The following is a 21,497-nucleotide window of genomic DNA, read 5'->3' on the forward strand; positions in this document are numbered from 1 at the left end:
AAATATGGATTATGTGTGTAGTCAGTCATACAGCATTTAAAACTGCTGGCATCACTACATAAGCTGCATTTTACATTAGTTTGTGTATGGAAGCTTAATCCATCATAAGCCGCTGTCTAAACACTGCTCACCATCCTGTGCATGTGCCGGATTCATCCAGCGGGTTCCAGGTTCTGGCCCATCGTCCCATGCACAGACAGGACGTGGCTGTAGCGAGGTGAACCAGCTGACCACAGTTCAATGACATGTGAGATGCAAGTGTTGACCCCTTCACGGCTGAACTGACGGTCGGGTCGGTCGGACCATCAATAGACATCAGCGCAGACGTCGGGGCAGGTTTCAGGGTTCACAAGCTGTGGCCGCTTGTTTCTGGCTAAATGTCTGGACATCAGTCCGCACGCGACCTGCGTGTAGTCAAGTGTCTTCATTCAGACTGAAATATTGACTGCACTGGCTTTTAGAACATTATTTTGCACTTAAGAATGATGAGTCATTGCTGGAGTTGAAACTCTGAGGAAATAACAGCCTCGAGGTTCAGTCCATGAAAAATGGATGCACATTAGCTAATGTGGCTAAAATGGATTTAGCGGCGGCCCGTGGCCGTACAGACAGAACGTGCACGTACATGTACCTGCTCTTTACTTCTCTGCTGTTACGATCATCATTTCTTTAGGATTGAATTTGTGAATGAGTTTCCATTTGAGCTGCAGGCGTCGCTCCTCCTACCAGCACAACAGAAAGGGGGAGCTGATTCCTGCCTTCAGGCCCACAGCACAGCATGCATATTTTAGCTGGGTGGTCTTATGAGTTCCTGCAGCTGCAGGCGTCCAGGCAGCGGCAGTGACTGACGTGATGAAGCTGTGGAGGTGACGGCCTCAAGGCGTTAGAGTGGGCTGGCGGTACCGTAGGACCCCCCCAGGCCTGGGCCTGCGAGCAGCAGCGAGTCTTCAGGTTCCTGTTAGAGCCCAGGAAACAAAGGGTCCGTGTGTGTCCGTAGAACCACAAACGAGGCGTGTGCTGTTCCCTTTCAGGACAGCAGCAGTTTCACGTGTCCTTCTCGCTTTACTCCAAAAAGTCTGAAGCCGTCAGAAGCTTTAGTGCAAACGGGACCTTTATGTGAGCAGGGCTGTGGAGGGGGAGCTGACTGGATTTGTCCTGAAGCCGCGCAGAGACGTTTTGCTATGGACAGCGCTGTCAGAGAAGCGAGACAGAGGAGATAAACAAACCGCAATGCGCTTGTTTTCACGAGAACGTAGAAAGCAAATGTCAGGGAGAAGAAGAGGGCGGAGGAGTCGCAGCTGCAGTTTAAAGAGGGACAAGCTTTGTTGTTAGTGACGCTGGAATCAGCCGCCAACCTGATGTCATGACTGTGTACTGAACACATTGATCCGGTGCCGGAGGATCCTCCAATGAGAGGAGTGAGTCCGTGGGTTGTGTCTGGTCCCCTGATGTAATTACTGTTTGGCTGTGGTCTGCTGATGACGCGTGCTCAGACTGCAGAGAAAAAGCATGAATAAGTTATTGGCCGCGAGCTTCACCTGTTGCTCAGCTCCGCTAACGCCCTGCGGCTGATGCGAGGGTTCCTTCTCTGGATGATTTAATCATATTGTCTGATAAAATGTTGATAGTGAAAACAGCCCATCTGTCGGTCAAATAAAACTTTGAAGTGGACAGGGACGAGTAAATGTCACTGGACGTCCTCTCAGGTGCCCGAGTGGAAATGAGAGCTAGAAGTAAAGCTGGGACACGCGACTCACATGAAAGTCTAATGTGTGACTGAAGCTCCCTCTTCTGTAGATTATTGATCAGCGGCTCTTTTCTGTGTTTGTCGCTCGCCCTTCTCTGCTCCCCTGTGACAGCAAAGTGTTGGAACAAGACCTTTATCACACGCGGGTCCAGACAGCCAGCGCTGTGCATCCTAATCTAGAGATCAGAGCAGCAGATGCCTTCAGGGTCTGTGTTTTATGTTGGAGACACCAGAACAGATCTCAGGTGAGATGTGAAACGGTGTCTGATGCTGATGGAACCTAAAAACTCTTATCTTTACAGATGTCATGTACGATTGTAATTCAGTGCAGAACGTGAGACGATTCTGATTAACAGACGTTTGAGTAACGTCTGTGTTGGGTTGATAGAAACGCAGAGTGAACTGGGCGGCTTTAACCTCGCAGCGGAGCCTCGTGGGTGTTCTCCGCTCACAGCAGACAGCTTTACATGTCGCCTAAATGAATCAGGACAGATTTACAAGGTCAACATGACCTTTTATCACCAGCTTTAATCAGCTCATCCAGCAGTTTAAGTAGTTACGAGTCCATTAAATGCTATTATTATTGTTATGGTATGTGGCCGGTTTCCGTCTGTCAGTCGACTGACGTAGCATCACTGTAAAGGAGTCAACTGCCCTCATGCAGTAACTATTAGTTCCCGTCTTCCTCGTCTCAGCAGCATTTCATTGGTTTGTTTTGTGATTTGTGTAAAGCAGCTGCTGTGTTTTCTCAAGAATCTAAACCTGCACACTGCTTTTCATGGTTGGAGCATCCAGACTGTAATATCCTACAGCTGTTCAGGTAATAGACAGACAGAACACCTGGGGTCAAGGGGGTTCTATAGTCTGGTGAGGGAGAAGAGCTGTGAGGAGACAGAAATGGACCGTGATGGAGTGACTCCTGTCAAACAGCCCATCTGTGTGTGGAACGAGGAACGAACTGTTTCCTGTAGAAGATCAGCTGTAACATCTAATCAGCTGTTAGACAACAGTGAACATAGTGATGCTTTTATTATATCCATCCGCGTCAGCACAATATGCAGCAATTATTTACAAACACAATACCCTCAACTGCTCTGACAAACTGATTTCAACAGAAAAAGCAGAGACAAAGTTTAGCTGTAGAGTAGTTTTATTTCAGCAGCATCAGTCACGTCTCAGCCAAGAACAGAAGAGAACCAGGACCTTTCACCGCTGAGCTACTGAACGGAGCAGCTTCACCAGTCGGACCAATGAGACGCTAAATCGCAGGCCTCCAGTCGTTCAGGGCAAAGCTTCACATCTCCTTTCATTTAAAGTGCATTTTCAAACGGAGGTTTTACAAGCTCACAATTATTAATAATAATAGTAATAACAGCAGTTGTACAGTTCATCAGATAAATACGACTCAGGTGAGTTATTGCACAAAATTAAATTAAGCAAAACAGGTGACACAGGAAATATCAGGATGTCAAAATAAAGTCCCCAGACAAACAAGTAGTCAGGTTACAGTTGTTTACATCCAGTCACAAGCTGAGCAGTAAAAAGCTGTTCACTTCTCCAGTGTTTCTATATTTGTCACCTCAAGGTGAAAATCATGATGCCTCTCATACTAATCAGACTTTTTACAGTAGCTTAACCTTTTAAAGGACTTTTACTTTGGAGGGAAGCGACTGCTATTACAGTACATTAACCCTAAAGAAGGACTTTTACTTGCATCAAACTTCTAAATCTTTATTAAAATGCAGTTTTTCCTGGAGGAGTCTAACGTGGAGGTAAACGTTACAGCTGGGAGCATATTAACAGTTACTTCTCTGTTCAACCTTCAGGTTTAAGCTCGGTTCCGGCCGGCGGCCGGTTGAGGGGTGAGAATATTCAGCAGGTAAATCCAGTGTAAGCTTCAGCGGAGACTCTTAATCTGCTCGTGCTGGAGCTGTAAAATCCTCCCAGCATCCTCTCTGTCGGAGGCAGCCTCATTAGCAGACAGACGCACGGCGAAGCCCAGACTGAGCGGCTGCTCGTCAGCGTCCCTGACTTTTATTAGTGTTGTGTGATTCTCTAACTAAACCAGACCTGTTTAGATTGTCTGCAGAAGCATGAACCATCAGCAGCTACGTAGTCTGTGATTGCATATCCAGCATTTGCTAAAGGGCACATGGGCAAGTGTCAGTGTCTGTTCAGGGGTTCAAACCTATGACTCTGTTGCATATTTTATTGCATATTTGATGGGATCAAAGAGAACAAACAGGGCTCCCGATAGATTTGACTTGGTGAGTGAGAGTGGGGTCTGGTTCTGTACAATCAGAACCAGACAGCGGTGCGATTCTGACGCGAGGCTGTGTTCTAATGACCCGCTTCAGACAAGCAGTGACGTCTAAAATAATGCTGACGTGTCTGCACGAGCGAGGCAGACGGTTCTGATGTTCTTGTATTGGGTCAGAGTTCCCTTGTTCAGGTTGCTCAGGTACCGGCTCGTTCGGACCGGCTCAGTCTAATTCAGAGTTAGATTCCTATGGTTTCATGGTTGTTTTGAAGGTTTTCTAAAATCAGTCGTTGTGTTTATAACTTACATTTCTCAGACCCGACTACATGAGAAGACGTCTACAGTGGGAGGAGCTTAGCTTGTTCCAAGGCCTTCCTTCCACCGGCAGCTGCTTCAGTAGCTCTTTGGTTTCGGGAGGCGCGAGGAGCTGGAGGAGAAGCCCAGAGATCTGAGCTGGACCCCCGAGGCGCCGCTGCCGTCCGGCTCGCTGGGAAGCTGCCTGGACGTGGGCGTCGTTGCAGGGCTGCAAGTCGCTCTGGAGCTCTGAGACGGAGAGAGGCGGAGTCTGGAAGGCAGTGGCAGGGATCTGAGCTGGGCTCCTGGCTTCAGCTCCTCCGCGCTGCAGTCCTTCCTCCCCCCACGCTCTCCTCGGGCCGTGGGGTCGCTGCCAGCACAGAGGGGGAGTCCATCAGTGGGGATCTGGGGTCGGGGGGAGCAGGGCGGCGCTGGAGCTTGAACACAGCCTAGGACCTGGTCCATCAGTGGCTCCTGGCGGCGTTGGCCGGAGGCGTGAAGTATCTGTGGCTGAGAAACAAACCGGAAGCCGCCTGTTCACACATCACATGGCAGTAGTTTAATGCTCAGGTCTGAGGTGGAACATTAACATCAGTGCCTCCTAATGACTGGCCGCCACGTCGCCATGTGAAACCCTGAACCTCCTGCGTTTGGTAGCTTGCTGTGGCTCTGCTCGTCACTTCCCTGAATGCGTCCACGCCTCCGAAACCAACGACCCGGTTCTCCAAGCTCGCCCTGACTCTGCACTTCGCTCCTACGTCCCAAACCTGCAGCAGTAACGCGCGTCCTCACCGTTCTGGTATTGATCAGACGCCGCATCTCGTTAACTTCCAGTTATTTTGTGCAGCCTTATTAATTCAGGTGGACACCGTTAGAGGAGGAATAAGTGAATCAGAGACGAGGGATGAAAACGGAGTCTGAGTGAATGTGAGCGAGGCCGATGCTAACAGCGGCTCAGTTACTGGGATCAATAAGCACATGATGAATCCTCGGCTCCGTGTTTCTACTTCTCTGAGTAAATCACATTATCAGGTGTAAAGCCACACCGAGCTGACAGATGTGCTGCTGCTGAGCTTCTGTTCCAGCTGGAATGCGTCTCTGGAGACTCAGTTTCACCAACTCTGAAAGTCTCCAAAAACTTATTTTCCTGCATTTACTCCCCAGAAAAACGTTGCCATCAGTTGTTCCCCAGTGGCCACTGTAAAGCAGGTCATTACTGAAAGTGGTTAGCGCGCCAACCATCAGATGCTTCTTCTGTCCAGCGACTCAGCGACCGGCTTACTCTTCAATGGATTTCAACATTTCAGTGGCTTCGGAGGAAACCTGCTTTATCCAAGCAGTTAAACTAATACACCAATCAGTGTTAAAGCAAATGTTTCTCTGTTCTAGTCTGTTCATTCACAGAACCAACGAGCTCCATCAGCAAATGACTCAGCTCCTGAGAACACGGACGCCAAACTTTGAACAGATCCAGTGAGAGTCCATCGCTGTCACATACAGATATAGATACTAGACCCAAACTGACAGGAAGGAAACGTTTGCTAGTGAGCACTGCCATCCGGTGGTCACCAGCTGTACTGCAGCCTGTCTGTCTGTGTTTTCATCTCATGAATTGGTTAGAGTCCCTTAGTACACACCGTCTGACAGTAAGACACTGATCCACAGCAACTCTCCCCCTCGGCCCTGGGACGCTCGTTAGCTGACTAATGTCTCTGCATGCTAATTAGCTTAATTAAAAGATAAAATGGACAAAACCGGGGATCAGTCAGCAATGGAACAAAGTTTCAGTGGGTTCAGTTCGTCTGTGATGATTGATCCTGAGGAGGCAGGTGAACATCTGAGTAACGGCTCGTGTCCAGGGTGAATAGAAGCGAACTCAGCTGCCAAAGAACATGCATGAGTGGAGACGGGAGTTGGAAGATAAAGGCGGTACTGTACCACGCCGTGTCACTGAAGTAAAGAACCAGTTTTTCCTCTCCTGGACGAAGGCAGAGGCAGAAACACAAACAGGAGGAGAGAGTTAGAGAAAACACAGGCATCCAGTTACAAGCACAGACACCGTCCTGAGGCCAAGACTCCTCTCAGCGGGGTGAGGGGAGGGGCTCAGGAAGGAAGGGAGGGAGGGAGGGAGGAAAGAAGGAAGGAAGGAAGGAAGGAAGTTTTCTATCATCATCAATATTGTTGTTGCAGATATGCTTAAAACACAACTCCAGCAGTAATTAGGAGCACAATGTTCGAGATCTTTACTGTCAGAGCTAATTAAGCTGCTGACCGAGTGTGAGGTCCAGTTTTAGGTCTAGTCCCTGTTCAGTCTCCTTCTCTCTGCTGATCAACACTCTGACGTGAACCTTTCTGCTGAGTGTTTTCAGGGATCACAGGAGCTAAAGGAGGAGTGAGCGGTGGGGGGGGGGAGAGGGGGGGCATCACTCACTTCTTCTAGCGAGGTGGGAGGGGATGCTGGGCCTGGGCCGCCCCCTGTAGGGCCGGGAGCGCTGGTACTGCCAGGGAGGAGAGAGGAAAGGAGCAGGAGGAAAAGCCTGAGGAGACAGTGAAAGGCAGAAAAAGAAGGAGCGGATTGAAAACGTCTAGAGGAGGACGAGCTGGGAGGCAGACAGACGGACAACAGGTCCAACAGACCATCAGCCACCAGCACTGGAACCGGGCCTAAGAAGTTTCTACGTGTCGTTGAAGAGCAGACAAATGTAAACGGACGGCGCTGTGTCAGTGTGTGTCCTCACGCTGTGATTGCTCCACGGAGTCTGTGAGGCCACGCTCTCTCTCTCCGTCACACTCGTCTGCGTGTATCGATCCATCCTCACCGTCTCCTGGCAACAGCGCCTGGTGGTCGCCGTGGGAACAGCCTGCCCAAACACAACACAGCCTCGCCATTACGACTCGATTCATTCACAACGTAACAGGCTGCAGACGGAGACACACACCAGCTTCAGTGTGAGCTCTGCGATGGTTCGGTCTCGGCTCCTCAGCTCCTCCCTGAGCTGCTGCACCTCCTGCAGGAGCGACTGCACCTGAAACACAGCCTGTGGGTGAGCAACACTCAACCTGAGGCAGCTGCTGCAGGTGAAAGGAGGAGGTGGAAGCCCACGGACCTGCGAGTCGACGTCGGGGCTCACGGTGTCGGTGGTCAGAGTGTCCTCATCCACCTCGTCCTCCTGGACCAACACGCACAGGAGCCAATCAGTGACCATGGATCTTTAATGTTTGATCTCAGTTTAACCTCAGACAAGTTCAAGCTTCTCACCTGCAGCAGTAACCTCTGCAGGACCTCCAGCTGTGATCTGACTGCAGAACAGTCTTCAGCAAGGTCCTCAACATCCAGACTCACAGCTGGAGTAGCAGGAGACAGGCTGGGAGACCTGAGGAGATGGACAGAACCACTGCAGATCAGCACCGGGTCCAATGTTTCGTGTCTCACTGTTACAGGCAGCAGCTGTACCTTGGAGGGCAGAGCGACAGAACCAGACCACTGTCCTTGGCCGTTCTCTTATTGCCAGGGTCCTCAGTCAGCTGGTAGCACTGGAGGCCCCTGAGAAAATGAGGACAACGCAAGAATCAGTTTCTGTCCCAGTCAGAATAGCAGAGCCGAGCACCTGACCCGTCTGAACACAGGATGCTTTCCTCTTTCCCACCAATTAAACATTTTGAAACAGTAAAACTACAACCAAAGCGTAGCCCGTCATTAGGAACTGTCTGAGCAGAGGAGTGAAGGCGCGTTTCTCTCACCCGTTGTCGTCGTTGGAGACGTCCTGCATTCCCCAGCACAGCTGTCTCCTCCTCCACTGGGCCATGTGGGACATCCCATCTCCATCTGCAGAACGTACAAACACAGTGCAACAGTAAGAGGCCAGCAGCTCGGAACCAAGGAGGCGGCCTCAGAGCCTGGCTGGGCTTCAGGTGACCCACCGCTGTGCAGAGAGCCGTCTTCTGCCAGGTCCACATCCAGCATCAGGTCATCGTCCTCCAGGTCACAGGAGTCCAGGTTGTTCAGGACGTCCTGCCAGACACAGAGACGCAGCCTTTGGTGTGTGAAGGTACACATTGACATTTAATAGTGCAATTGAACCCACATCCGGAGCCTCTAATCTGGGGAGACGCTCTGTCGTAAAATAGCAGTAAGGTAAACGACAACCAGCTCGTGGATGGTTAAGTCCATTCATCATAAAGTCTCCACGCTATCAGCGATCACCCTGGGCATCAGCCTCTCGTCTCCTCACCTTGCTAAACGTCTTCGTTATTGTCCCTGGTGGCGTTTTAGCAGATTGTATCAGGTCACACTGTGACTCTGAACCTCAGGGCAACACTGCCCCCCGGTGGCCACAAACAGCGCCTCAGCCCCAAAACACTGAACATATCAGATAAGATCCCAAGACCTCCACCATCAGCTGACCAGACCCACTGGCAGCGACTTGCCCGAGCACCTGGAATCAAACCAGCAACCCCATGACTGCTGCTCCCGCTCAGGAGATCAAGAGATCAGGATCCTCATGTTCTGCTGGAATAAATTTAACTTCAGTCAGATTGTGCTAAAACACTGGTTCATCTAATTATCGACTGGATCCTTTGTTTAGTCACTCTTAATAATGTTAACTGTCCTTCATTTGCTTTTTTATTGTGAAGAAACATTTTAAAGTAAAGTCGAGCATCCATAGAAAGTAAAGGTTTGCAGCAGCTGTAGTTCACATGTCAGACACGAGGGGGAGCCAGAGGACTTTAAAAGAATCCCAGATACTAGATCCTAGTTCAGAGCTGCACTCGTGGGTTAATTGTTGAGCAGTTTTGACACTTTTGGTCTGGTTCTGGGACAGAGGAACAGAATGGACCCAAACTAAAGCAACAGCTGATACAGTTCAATGATTCAGATGGTTCACTTAAACTCCCTAAAGCAGTGGTCTAATGCAGACACTGCAGGTTCAGCTTTTATCTTACGATGCTGTTGAGGTCGGAGTCGAAGCTGCCGACGTGGTGGCTGGTGTTGGTGTTGATGGAGCCGCTGGTGGCCGTGCCCCCCAGTGGCTCCAGACCCTCTTCATCCCATAGGTAGGTTCCCCCAGAGCTACAGCTGTCTGAAGGGGACAGGTCCAGAGAGGAGCCGCCCTGGAACACAGTCATTCCCACCATTATTAGGTATCAGAGCGAGGACAAAAGGAACCAGACTTAACATGACCAACCTCTACATCTAGCAGCTGTGACCCGGCGCCCACCCTGTTCTGACTGACTTACATTCCACAGGCAGTTATTAGGCTGGTACCTGGTCGTGGCCGTCCAGCTGACTGGAGAGGCGGGCAAGCCCTCGTCCTCCTCGCTCTCCTGGACAGAAACACGCGTTCAGGCTTCAGATCAGAACACACAACATGCGTCCAAGCCAGAGCCACCTCACCGCAGAGCCTCATGCCGGCCCAGTCCACAGCGTCCTCCAGGAAACAGAGCCCGGGCGCCGTGGACACACCGTCAATAGACGCCTTGTCATCATCAAACCTGGCGCATGACTGGTCGAGTCCAGAGTCGTCTTCATCGCTCTTAGACGACAGCAGCAGAACGCCGACGCAGCCGTTGCCTGGAAACACAGATCGAGACGCTGAAGTGTCTAATGTTACTGTATGTGAAGCGGTGTGACGGTCTTCAGGATGGGGTCATTCCTCACCCAGGTTGTCAAAGTCGTCCATGTACTCCTGGCTCGTATCGTTTCTATCCAGAGACGAGGTCGAAGACAGGGACATGTCCTCCAGCGTCAGCTCTGCGTGGGTGGGCGGCTGGGACCCCGGGGTCTCTGGTCCCGGAGCCTCTGGGCTGTCTGATAGACAGAAGGACATTAGACACATGCAAACAGTGGTTTCCATCAACCACCGCCTACCTGGGCTGGTGTCTGTCTCTGCTGAGCTCCTCCATCCTTCCAGGTCAGCTCCAGATCCACTGGCTGAGGTCACACGGAGAGGGCGGGACTGCTTGATGAGTGACGGGCGTGACAGCCTATAGCTGATGCCGTTGGGCTTGGTGGTGGGGGCTGGGCTGGGTAGTAGAGGCTTCTTTAAGGCAGAAGAGGGCAAGACGGACATTAGGCCTATGCCAGAACTTTGACCCTTGACCCCTGCACCTTTAGCTCCTCCCTCCACAGTCCGGCTGCTAATGGGGAATAGACTGCTTCTGTGTGGAGCCTGAGGTGAGGAACGCTCCCTGAGTCCCTTATCTGCAGTCTTGCTGTTGGAGTTGGGCCGGGTGACGGTTTGGGGGGAGGAGGGGTGTCGGGTGGGGGAGTTCTGCTGTCGGACCTGTGTGAGGCTCCGTGACCGGAAGCGATCGCTCTCAGTCAGCTGGACGGTTGCAGAGCCCCCAAGGCTGTCAGTGGACTGAGAGCGGGTGGCTGGGGGCTTCTTCTGAAGAGGGGAACCTGATCGAAACCCAAACCCAGAACCAGAACCTGGTCTAGGTCCACCAGAAAAAGCAAAAGCCTGAGGTTGTCTCAGAGAAGCACTGGTTCCGCTGTGAGGTTTAGACCCAGGAAGAGCATTCAGCTGTTTGGTACCATTGCTCAGCCCACATTGGCTTGCTTTGAGAACAGGGAGAGTTCTGGGGCTGGACTGTGGCGACGGGGAGGACGAGGGCAGGACTGGTGGTCCAACACCCCGGCCTTTCCCCAAAGTGATTGTGGCTGTTTTTTTGGTGTCGTGCTGGGACTGTCCTTGTGAAGCCTGTTGAGGGATGTTGTTCCCAAAGCGATTCCCACCTTTTCCTCTTTTCCAGTCCTTCTCTCCATCCTCCATCGACCCATTTTCTTTCCTCCATTTTACAGAGAAGGACGTGGGCACTCTGATGAAGCCTGTCTGCCTGGCTGGTGCCGTTGAGCTGCTGTTGACACCCGTGGGCCCGGGGTGATGGTAGAACCCGTTAGTGAGGCGGGCGCTGGTACCAGCAGCAGAAGGACCCAACTGAGGACGGTCAGAGGCAGATTTGGCTCGAGGACCAAACTTGGGAAGTCTCGAAACCACGGTGGGCATGATGGGGGGATTGGCAAGAGGAGGGGCTGACATTAGGCCCCACCCACTTCACCATGGAGACACTGAGCAGGAGGAGCTGGGGAAGAGGACAGACAAAAACATTAGGCTTTGTATACCTGGGCATATGTACCAGCAGAATATGTACGGTACAATAGCTACAGCTACAATACAGAACCTACTGATCAGCACCACAGAACTAAAGTCTCTCCAGGAATGTCTAAAGCTGTATAAAAAGCGGAGGAGGAGCTGGTGAGTCCAGACACGTCAGTGTTCGTATGTAGATTAGAAAAAACAATCGATGCGCGAACACACCCATGAACAAACCCTGAGGCAGAACCAAACCAGACGAGCCCGTTTCAAATCCTAACAGATCACCACAGTTGTGTATGAGGCAGCAGGGCTGGAGCTAATGATTATTTCATCTTGTGTCAAATAAACGATAATCTGTCACTTATTCTGAGTCAAGTGTCCGGAAACACAAGATGAAAAGTCTCTGTTTACAAAGCAGATAATTGGTTTTTACTTTTACGTCTTCTCATGATCAAAGAACAAGAGGAACAAATTGCCGTCTGCACTGACAGAACTGAATGAGCTCGAGTGAGCCGTCCTCCCCGGGCGACTGGACCCAACACCAACAGCGTCACAAGCTTTCTGGTCCAAATTAGGACGGCCCATGTGCTCACATCAAAGGCAGCGCGGAGGACGAGCACAGCTGGAGAGCTTGTGACTTCAGCGTGAGCAGCAAACACCATGACTGGAGTCTGTGTGGATCAGGACCTGCAGGGCTGCATTACATAAGCACAGGCAGGAGACGCTTCAGAACCTAGAATAGTCTGGTTCAAGTCGAGGGACAGAACATGTCTTCACGTTTTCCCATCACATCCTACACTCAGCACTTCCCCTCTGCTGAGTCACAGTCACAGACACATCATGGTCAGTCACCTTCAGCCTCGCCTGGACCCGTGATGCACAGATAAATATGCGTCGACAGTCTCCTGGATGCAGCTTTACGTCTTCCAAACTCCTCGTCTTTGTGTCCACACGCGTCTGGATGAAGCAAAAATCTGTTGTTCAAGGTCAAAGGTCACGTTTAGAAACGCCTCCTCCACTGGACCGGAAAGACAGAGACAGGGGCACAACCTGAACCCGGACCCGCGAGCTGCCAGAACTGCTCCGCTCCCGTTTGATTATTACCAGCAAAGACTTGAGTCAGCACAGAGAAGTCACCACTGAGCAGTGATTAGCGGCTCGTTAACGCTGCAGCGCCAAAGGTGGCCGTGGCCCGGTTCCAGTCCTCCAGCTCAGGTTCAGAGCAGAGCTGATAATGAAGTGCTGGTTTGCAATAACTCAGCTGTTAACTGATGATCAACAAGCTGTTATCGCCTGTGACGTTCAAAGTCTCCAACAACGTGCTGGTGCTTTAGTACCGCAAGTGTGTGGAATGTAGATGCTCTACACCACCAGAACTCAGACCCGATGCCCTGCTGAGGTGTCCAGACCTGTGAGCCGCCACTCACGTTCCAAGACTGAAGCTCACCTGCTGGGTCTGGCCTCCAATCAGCTGGAAGCAGGAGGAGTCCTGGATGCTCATTGGCAGATGACTCTTCTGCAGACGCTGCCTGTCATTAACCCATGGCGGTGTTTGGATCCTCTCCTGGTCTAAACTGGCCACACCCAACTCAAGAGTCAATGCAAAAGCAGTGCCAGATCGGAACCAGGCGTCAACGTTGCTGCTGCTCATCCTCCTTCATGCTCTGGGTTATTAATGTGCTCGTGCTCCAGTTCTGTGCTCACCGGGCTCAGAGGACGGCCCAGCATCTGTCTGCGTGTGCTCAGTCACTCAGCAGCTACAGCTTCTACCTGGACGAGAAATCATCCATCTATTGGCACTGGGGGAAAGAGCAGAGTTTACACGCGTCTGTTTTACGACCTTTCACGTGAGCCTGAAGGCGACACCACAGGCGGCCGGCGCTGATCCACAGACACGTTTGTGCTCCAGGGCGTCTCCTCGTCCACGTGTTGGAACCTGAGACGAGCTCCCAGCAGCAGCCAGCAGTAACCTGAGCGGCGCTGCTCTGCCTGAACCCAACGGGTCCATTACTCTGCTTTAGGGCAACGCAGCCAAACCCCCGGACCTTTAAAGTCCAGGTTCCCCTGATCAGAACATAAAATCTGTGCAGTATTAAAATGGCTTCTCTCCCCTCTCACGGGTGTAAACTGCTCAGCTCAAGCAGGTGGACGGATTATGAAGACATCAACACGCGCGTTGCAGGACGCTTCATTATTCATGGCTCCGTCCGGACCGGGTCACGAGGCTGTGGAGGAGATTTGATCCCACTGAGGCTCACACTTGCACACTAACACTGGGCCTTATCACCTGGACGCCTCATGGCTGACTGGACCAGTACCCGGCCCACAGACACACAACGACAGTCAGGCATCTGCACCAAGGTTCAGTACAAAATACTGGAGTCAACACAATGTGCACCTGAAGGACTGAACCGTGAGCTCTTTGATCCAGACAGGACCCAGTCGTTTGGGTCACGTGACCCGGCCCGAGGTGTACAGCAGATTGTTGAACTGGTCCTGCTTTTTAGGCCGACTTGGACCACATTAGCAGGATCTCACGCACACTTCTGCTTGGACCCGTTTGGACTAGAGCTTCCTCTGCAGAGCAGCAGACACAGAGCTGCTTTGTGGCAGATTAATGATGCTGGTGGGAGGAGGGTGACCTGCAGCGGGTGGAGGTCCAGCACAACAAGGATGTTGTGCTGCCAAGTTGCTAGAAAAGCAGAGGGAGGGGTGCCGGCGCCGACGGGCTATCGGAGGCTCCCAGGCAACACACGCTGCAGCTCATGATGTAATGTTGGATAACAGATTCATCAGCTGCCGGTCTGTCTCTTAATTCAGCCCGTCTACGATTCCCTGAATGCCCCACACTCTGTCCTGCCCCTGAACGCCTCACAGCACAAATGGGCCCCAGTCACCAAACCAAACCCAACGACCCTGCTACTGAACCAGAACCCTCAGACAAGCACAGGTGTCAACAGCAGAGAGCGAGGCCTCCAGCCTCAGGCCTCGGAGCTGAACGCTGCTGCTTCAGCACAGGCTGCAGATCCTCGTTAACTCGTTAACTCGCCTCATAAACCTCACGTTTATGAGGCACAACTCTTAATCTGCTGCAGTTTCTGCTTTATTCGTCTACATTTGACTGAATCTGCTTTTGTGTGGCTTTAAACTATTTAGAGAATAACTTAAATATTTTAGGGCAGCAGCTGCTGATGAGGGGGGGGGGGGTACTGGACCACTGCCAGACAGTTAAAGGCACAACCCAGTCAGCAGGTTCCCACTGGATCAGCACCAGAGGAGCAGCGGCGTCTGTTCTGCTGCTGTTGGTGACTGCAAGCTGAGAACTCAAAGGGTTCTGCAGAACCAGCAGAACCGAAGACCTCAAACATGGGTCAAACCCACAGAATGAAAAGGTAAAAAACCTGCAGAACGGAACAACACAACCAGGGCAGAGATTATCCATGAGAAGCCACGTGCAAAGGTTGAGAAAGCAGCCAAATGGAACCAGTCCGGTCAAAGAACGCAAGCAACGACAACAGGCACAGCAGGAATGTGGACGGTCCGTGTGCAGCGCTGCAGGAACGACCCGTCAAATCAGAACCTCAGTCCACTACATATTAGGCGACAGAACCGTCTGAAAACAGCGGAATCGCTGGTATATTAATCACGTGAAGATGTCAGCAGCTCCAAACGCAAATGAGTGAATCTCAAATATTTCGTTTCGTTTTGGTCATTGAACGCCGCACCGGCACCGAGATGTCTTCACGGACGGACCACTGGGTCGGGCCGCCTGCAGACCTTTCAACGTTGTTGTGTTTTACACGGTCAGAAACCACATTGGTGTCGGTACCGGCCACCACCACGATGCTGGCGTCACCCAGAACCTCAATCCCAGCAGATGTGCCGTGTGTGAACTAACATCTGCTCTGGATGTTGGTTCTTCAACACCAGGAGGTTCTAACTCACCTGCCGGCCAGACGGAGCATCAGGCGTCAAAATGCAAACACCTCCGAGCTGAGATGGTCGAACGGTACCGGCTGGATGTCCGGAAGGACGTGTTCGGCCCAATCGCTCCGCGCTGAAGTCCCGGTGAACGGTGACAGGATACGGCGGGAGGCCGGAGCTAGACGAGGCGGCGGAGTCTCTGCGGCTCTTCCGCCCCCGGTGTCCGGCGTGCTACCGAACTACGGGGTTTCCGAAAGACGCTCCCCACCTGCACGGACTCACCTGGAACCTTGAGACGACCGAGGTCCCAAATCTAAAGGCCGGCGACTGCGCGAGCCGAGAACGAAGAACTGAGGCGGAGAGCTACTGCTGACTCACCCCCCCCACACACACACACGCACAGCTGACAGTGACGTCACCAGCCTGCCATAAACATAACCCCTTCACTACCACACACAGCCGGAAGTGAAGCACACAGCAAACACACACAGACCTACAGAGGTTGTGGAGAAACGCTGCTGATGCTGTTTTATTGCTTTCCTAAAAACGTTGTTTTCTTTGCACTGTCTTAATTTCCTGTTTAGTTTTTGTTAGTTTTCAATGAAAGTCCGCCTGCTGCCCTGTATTACACTAACTGAGCTGTGCAGGGTTTGTCTCGTCTGCTTGAATCCAGACGTGCAGCACAGAACAGGGGACAACCTGTGCCGAGTGTTTCTCTGCTGCAGACATGAGCTCTCTTTGGCAGCTCAGCGCATGCGCCGTCTCTCTGTGACCGCCAGGCGGCTCTGCTTCATCTCCTGTAGAACACAGTTCGGCTTCACCGGAGACTCTCACGTTTTAACTTTTCCTACACACACGCTACACAAACACAACTGTCCATGTAACATGACGGGCGACCTGCATTAGCAGTAAATTATGCAACTGATCGCAGCAAGCAGTGAATCACTAAAAGGTGCCACTGAAGCTGCCGCGTTGTATGAAGCACGACTATTAATATAAACCTAATATAAAGTTCAGTTTGTGGGTCCGAAGCTCAAACCTTTGACTCAGAAGAGATTTGATTTTCATATTTTTAATGCGTAACTTAAACTTGCACCGCATCCTGCCTTTTCCTGCGCCACTCTCCTATCTGATGCGCAGAGACAAACGGGGCCGCGCGCAGCTCTCAGTCTGTACCTGGTGCTTTGTTGTGATCTGAAGTCAGTGTAACTCTGGGAACACGTCAGATTAACTGCAGCCTCAGAAGGTGAGAGCTCGTCACCCGCTGCAGGTGACGGTGGTTGACTCGGAACCAACGGACTGACTCTGGAAATACATGGAGCGAGTTTTCAATGAGCAAGTGGTCACAGCGGGTTTGGACCGTTCCGGACCGGGTCGAGGGCTCAGCCTGCGCGCGCTGACCGGCTGTGTCCTGTGCGCGCTCATCGTCTCCACGCTCCTGGGGAACACGCTGGTGTGCGCCGCCGTCATCAAGTTCCGCCACCTGCGCTCCAAAGTCACTAACGCGTTCGTCGTCTCGCTGGCGGTGTCAGACCTGTTCGTGGCGGTGCTGGTGATGCCCTGGAGGGCGGTGTCGGAGGTCGCCGGCATCTGGCTCTTCGGCCGCTTTTGTGACACCTGGATCGCCTTCGACATCATGTGCTCCACCGCGTCCATCCTCAACCTGTGCATCATCAGCATGGACCGCTACTGGGCCATCTCCAGCCCGTTCAGGTACGAGCGCAAGATGACGCGCAGGTTCGCTCTTCTGATGATCGGAGTCGCCTGGACTCTCTCCATCCTCATCTCCTTCATCCCTGTGCAGCTCAACTGGCACCGCGCGGAAAACTCCTCAGCAGACGCTCCAGAGGACTGCAACGCCAGCCTGAACCGGACCTACGCCATCTCCTCGTCCCTCATAAGCTTCTACATCCCCGTGGTGATCATGGTGGGGACGTACACGCGTATTTTCCGCATCGCCCAAACCCAGATCAGACGCATATCGTCTTTGGAGAGGGCGGCTGGTCCCCGTGCGCAAAAGCACCGGCACAGCGCGTCAGCGCACGACGAAAGCGCACTGAAAACCTCATTTAAGAGGGAAACGAAGGTTTTAAAGACTCTGTCCATCATCATGGGAGTGTTTGTGTTCTGCTGGTTGCCGTTCTTCGTCCTGAACTGCGTGGTGCCTTTCTGCGACGTGGAACTTAAAGAGCCACCGTGCGTCAGCGACGCCACCTTCAGCATCTTCGTGTGGTTCGGCTGGGCCAACTCCTCCCTGAACCCCGTCATTTACGCATTCAACGCGGACTTCAGGAAGGCGTTCTCCACCATCCTGGGCTGTAATAAGTACTGCTCCACGGCCACGGTGGAGACGGTGGACTTCAGCAATGAGCTGGTGTCTTACCACCACGACACCACCATGCAGAAGGAGGCCTGCGCCTTGCCGGGCCCCGGGGCGCTGAGAGCTGAGGGAGAGCTGCAGCAGAACTTCGACAAAGTGTCTGTGATATCGGTTGAGTCGGCGAACCACAGGAACCTACTGCTTCCCGCCATGCTGCAGTATGAGTGTGAGGCAGAGATCTCTTTAGACATGATGCCCTTCAGCTCTTCCATAGACGGATACATTCCAGGCCAAACCCAGGACATATGACCTCTGACCCCATGCAGCTGTTTGCCCGTTCTGGCCAAAGGGCTGCACAGCGTTTTATGTCCTGAGCTGTAAGACAGCTTTTTGTTTGTGAGGAACCCACTTGTTGTGGAACTGCATCACCAGCTCGACACACGTGGGTCCTGATTCCCGCCGCCTCTCGCTGCTTTAAGCTGTGGCTGCAGAAGAGCAAAGGTTTCTGAGGCCTCTCTCCACTTTCATCTCCTCAGAAGAAGGCCTCCATTGTTTCAGTCGCTCTGTGAAATGGGAGCTGCGTCTCACACTCAGCCGACAACAGAGACACATCTGAACATTGCACATTTCCCTTTGCTTTATGAGAGCTGTTTGTGTATTTTCTATGTCATGAACCTTCATGCTGGACCTTTCTTTATTTGTTTTATTATTTATTGTTTGATACAACACTATTATAAAAATGATTCTTTGCTGTAGAGTTTACATTGATCAGATCAAAGTAGCTTTATTTGTACAAAACCTCTGGAAACAGCAAATCAGTCACAGAATTCTGCATAAGGACAATCTGAGGTTTGACGGAACATAAACGCTGACTGTTTGTCTCTCAGTCCATTTGTGGGGCTGAACCTGACAAACCAGTCTCCTTTATGGCTCGTTAACTGGGCAGTCAGAGTAAAGTTACAGACACACGACTGGAAAGGCTGATCCCAGTGACTAAACAGTACAGTTCTGGTTCTGAACCCACAATGGGTTGCTCCTTGAACAGGTCTCATCCTCAGTTTAAATGAGACCGAGGCTCAGAGTGATCATCAGCTGCACAGGCCTGTGGGCAGAGAGGCGTTCACTGACACTCGGCAACAACAAGGACTGAGATGGCACATCAAGCAGTAAACGTGAAGACGTGAAGAGGCTCCATCTCCCCCGGCTCTGCTTCAGCTTTATCGCTTCGCTGATTACTGGAGTGGAAGGTGAAAAGCTGCAGCTCATCAGACGCCAGCCCTGAGGAGCAGCACTTCAAGTTTAATGGCTGTGACCGGGTCAGAATCAGTCCTGGTTCTGGAGGGTGGGGCCATCGTGTGCCAGCAGCCGTGCAGGGTTGTGTCAGTGAAGACTGCTGGAACCCAGACTTCTGCAGACTTTGGTTTTGTGCCTCAACACTACCCAGCAGGCATTTCATTGTTGAGACAACGTTGAGGCAGCAACGTTGGTTTGGGGAGCAGCAGGTCTCAGGTTCAAACCCCCACCAGAGCACCAAGTCTTGAGTTAGACACTTTGCACCAGCTCCCCGGGCGCCTTGCATGGCAGCCCACTGCTCCCCAAGGGGATGGGTTCAATGCAAAAGACCAATTTTGTTTTTACATTGTATGTGATAATGGCCAATAAAGACTTTCTCCTTCTTTTTCTTTTTCCTTATTATAATTATGGTTGAATAACCACTGGATTATATTTAGATTTTGAAAGGTGAATCAACGTTGATGGGGAAACGTTATTTCAATGTTGCATTATGATTGAGCGTCAACATTACATTTACGCTGATTCACAGTATGGTCAATTATCAACGTTACGTTTACATTGATTTATATTTTTCAACCTTGCATTTATGTTGACTTACTACAACTGACATGAAAGTCAGTGGTAGTAAGTCAGAATACATGCATCTAAACCAGGGGGGTCAAGGTAAAACAGTGAGGCTACAGGGGCTGAGATGGAGAAGGTGCAGGAGTTTAACAGTTCAGTGTGATGGAGAGTGTGGAAAAGAGGTGAAGAGGCAGGAGGGTTGGAGCAGGTGGAGGAAAGTGTCAGGGGTGTTGTGTGACAGAAGAGTGTCAGCAAGACTCAAAGGAAAGACAGTGGTGAGAGCAGCTCTGCTCTGTGGGTTAGAGACAGTGAGGAAGAGGTGGAGCAACAGAGATGAAGATGCTGAGGTTCTCCTTAAAGTGACGAGGCTGGACAGAATCAGGAACCAGCTCATCAGAGGACGGCTCACGCTGCCTGTGTTAGTAACAAAGTCAGAGAGGACAGACTGAGATGGTTTGGACGTGTGCAGAGGACAGAGAGTGAATACATTGGTAGAACGATGTTAGAGATGGAGCTGCCAGACGAGAGGGCGGCCAGGGAGGAGATACATGGATGTGCTGATATGAGGTTGGCTGGTGTGAGTGTAGAAGATGCCCAAGATGGAATGAGGTGGAAAAGAATGATTCGGTGTGGAGACCCCCGAATGAAAAGAAGACACAATAAATATGCAAAAAAACAACAACATTTAAGTCAGTTAAATATACCATCACTAACATTAGAACGCACACCATCATCAAAATTGACTTTGAAACTGACAATAAGTAAACATGAATCAAACTAATTTGACGTACTAATCCCACATGTGAAACAAGTTACCGTGATTACAAACGTGGAAATCACGTGACAACACAAATGCACAAACAGGGCAAACACTGGACGAAACAGCGCCACCTGGCGGCTGGAGGACAAAGTGGAACAGAAACACTTCTGTTTGTTCCACCACCACCCAACCACTCTGTGTATATGTGTTCATTGTCTAAGGACAAAAATCAAAACACACATTTAGATAGTTTTCATAAATCCTGCATATTTGAACTGCTGTAAGAAAATTCTGTTAAGGACGCTTAAGTTAACACATAACCACGGACTGGCAGTCTACTAATTTGTTTAAATAATTTTGACTTACCTTTAAAAAATTGCTAAAGTAAAAATATTTATAAATAAATAATAAATAATAATGTCAGTTGTTTTTGTGTTTCCAAGAGCCACAGTCCTGCTATATATTATATATTATATTAATATATTATAATTTAAAAAAAATGTTTTTTGCCTTTTTACAACCATTAGCATTAAACATTGTTTTAAGGTTTTATCACCAAAACAACTGACATTATTTCCATGGTATCTCATTGATTTATAAGCCTTTTGTCAACCTCTTTACGACTGTTAGTATTATTGTTGTTTTAAGTTTTATCTTGAAAACAACATATGTCAACGTTGATTTGTAGGTAGTTTTTAGGCATTTTTACAACCATTAGCATTAACCGTTGCTCAACGTGCCTGCTGGGTAATGGACCACAGACTCAGAGGAGAGACGCTGATTACTGAGGCTCTTCAGTGTCTGCTCTAATCAGCAGCTCTGGGGACGAGAGGCCACTCTGTGCGTCTTCAGTCTCATCAGGCTCAGGACTCCGTAGGAGGCAGCGCTGACCTGAAGCCTCGGCCTCCGTCCTACGATGGGAAGGCGCAAAATCGCAGCCTTTAACCTCTAATGCTGTGATAGAGTTCCTCTTTCTCTGTGCAACATCAGGGTCTGTGTAAAGTCTACAGTGGAAGTACTGGAGCACTAGTAAAGTCAACCAGCCAGTGCCCCCTGGTGGCCGGTCCCTGACCTGTGTTTGTTTGTGTCACAAACACAGTTCAAGTGAATTTAAGAAGAGTTAGACTCACTGTCACCACGTGATCAGTTTTAACTAAATGCTGCACATTCAGTCCATTCTTAGTGGTTCTAGTGGGCCTAGAACGGTGTCAGCGACGTGTTGTTGACCCTTGGCC

General features: G+C 50.9%; 2 protein-coding genes across 6 annotated transcripts; one reads left to right on the top strand and one right to left on the bottom strand.

Moving 5' to 3' along the window:
- Positions 1-2,879: 2,879 nt before the first annotated feature.
- ccser2b (coiled-coil serine-rich protein 2b) lies at positions 2,880-15,700 on the bottom strand. 5 transcript variants are annotated; one of them, XM_029134470.3, is made up of 15 exons: positions 15,347-15,699; positions 10,171-11,387; positions 9,961-10,110; positions 9,697-9,873; positions 9,568-9,626; positions 9,246-9,413; positions 8,223-8,313; positions 8,043-8,127; positions 7,756-7,845; positions 7,561-7,675; positions 7,241-7,471; positions 7,040-7,162; positions 6,733-6,838; positions 6,240-6,279; positions 4,618-4,811 (listed from the first exon to the last, which is right to left on the bottom strand). In XM_029134470.3, the coding sequence occupies exons 2-15, from the start codon at positions 11,342-11,344 to the stop codon at positions 4,766-4,768; spliced, it is 2,655 nt and encodes an 884-aa protein (XP_028990303.1). In that variant the 5' UTR covers positions 11,345-11,387; positions 15,347-15,699; the 3' UTR covers positions 4,618-4,765. The 5 variants fall into 5 exon arrangements, with proteins under 5 accessions (XP_028990299.1, XP_028990298.1, XP_028990302.1 ...); XM_029134466.3 differs by lacking the exons at positions 6,240-6,279; positions 6,733-6,838 and having other exon boundaries at positions 2,880-4,811; positions 7,241-7,327; positions 7,409-7,471; positions 15,347-15,695; XM_029134469.3 differs by lacking the exon at positions 6,240-6,279 and having other exon boundaries at positions 4,551-4,811.
- Positions 15,701-15,811: 111 nt separating this feature from the next.
- On the top strand, positions 15,812-19,533 carry LOC114845899 (D(5)-like dopamine receptor). Its single transcript, XM_029134471.3, has one exon. It carries the CDS (start codon positions 16,641-16,643, stop codon positions 17,952-17,954), a length of 1,314 nt encoding a protein of 437 aa, XP_028990304.1. The 5' UTR covers positions 15,812-16,640; the 3' UTR covers positions 17,955-19,533.
- The last annotated feature ends 1,964 nt before the right edge of the window (positions 19,534-21,497 follow it).

This window comes from Betta splendens, chromosome 19 (assembly GCF_900634795.4).
Source record: "Betta splendens chromosome 19, fBetSpl5.4, whole genome shotgun sequence".
In the NCBI taxonomy this organism is placed as follows: Eukaryota; Metazoa; Chordata; class Actinopteri; order Anabantiformes; family Osphronemidae; genus Betta; species Betta splendens.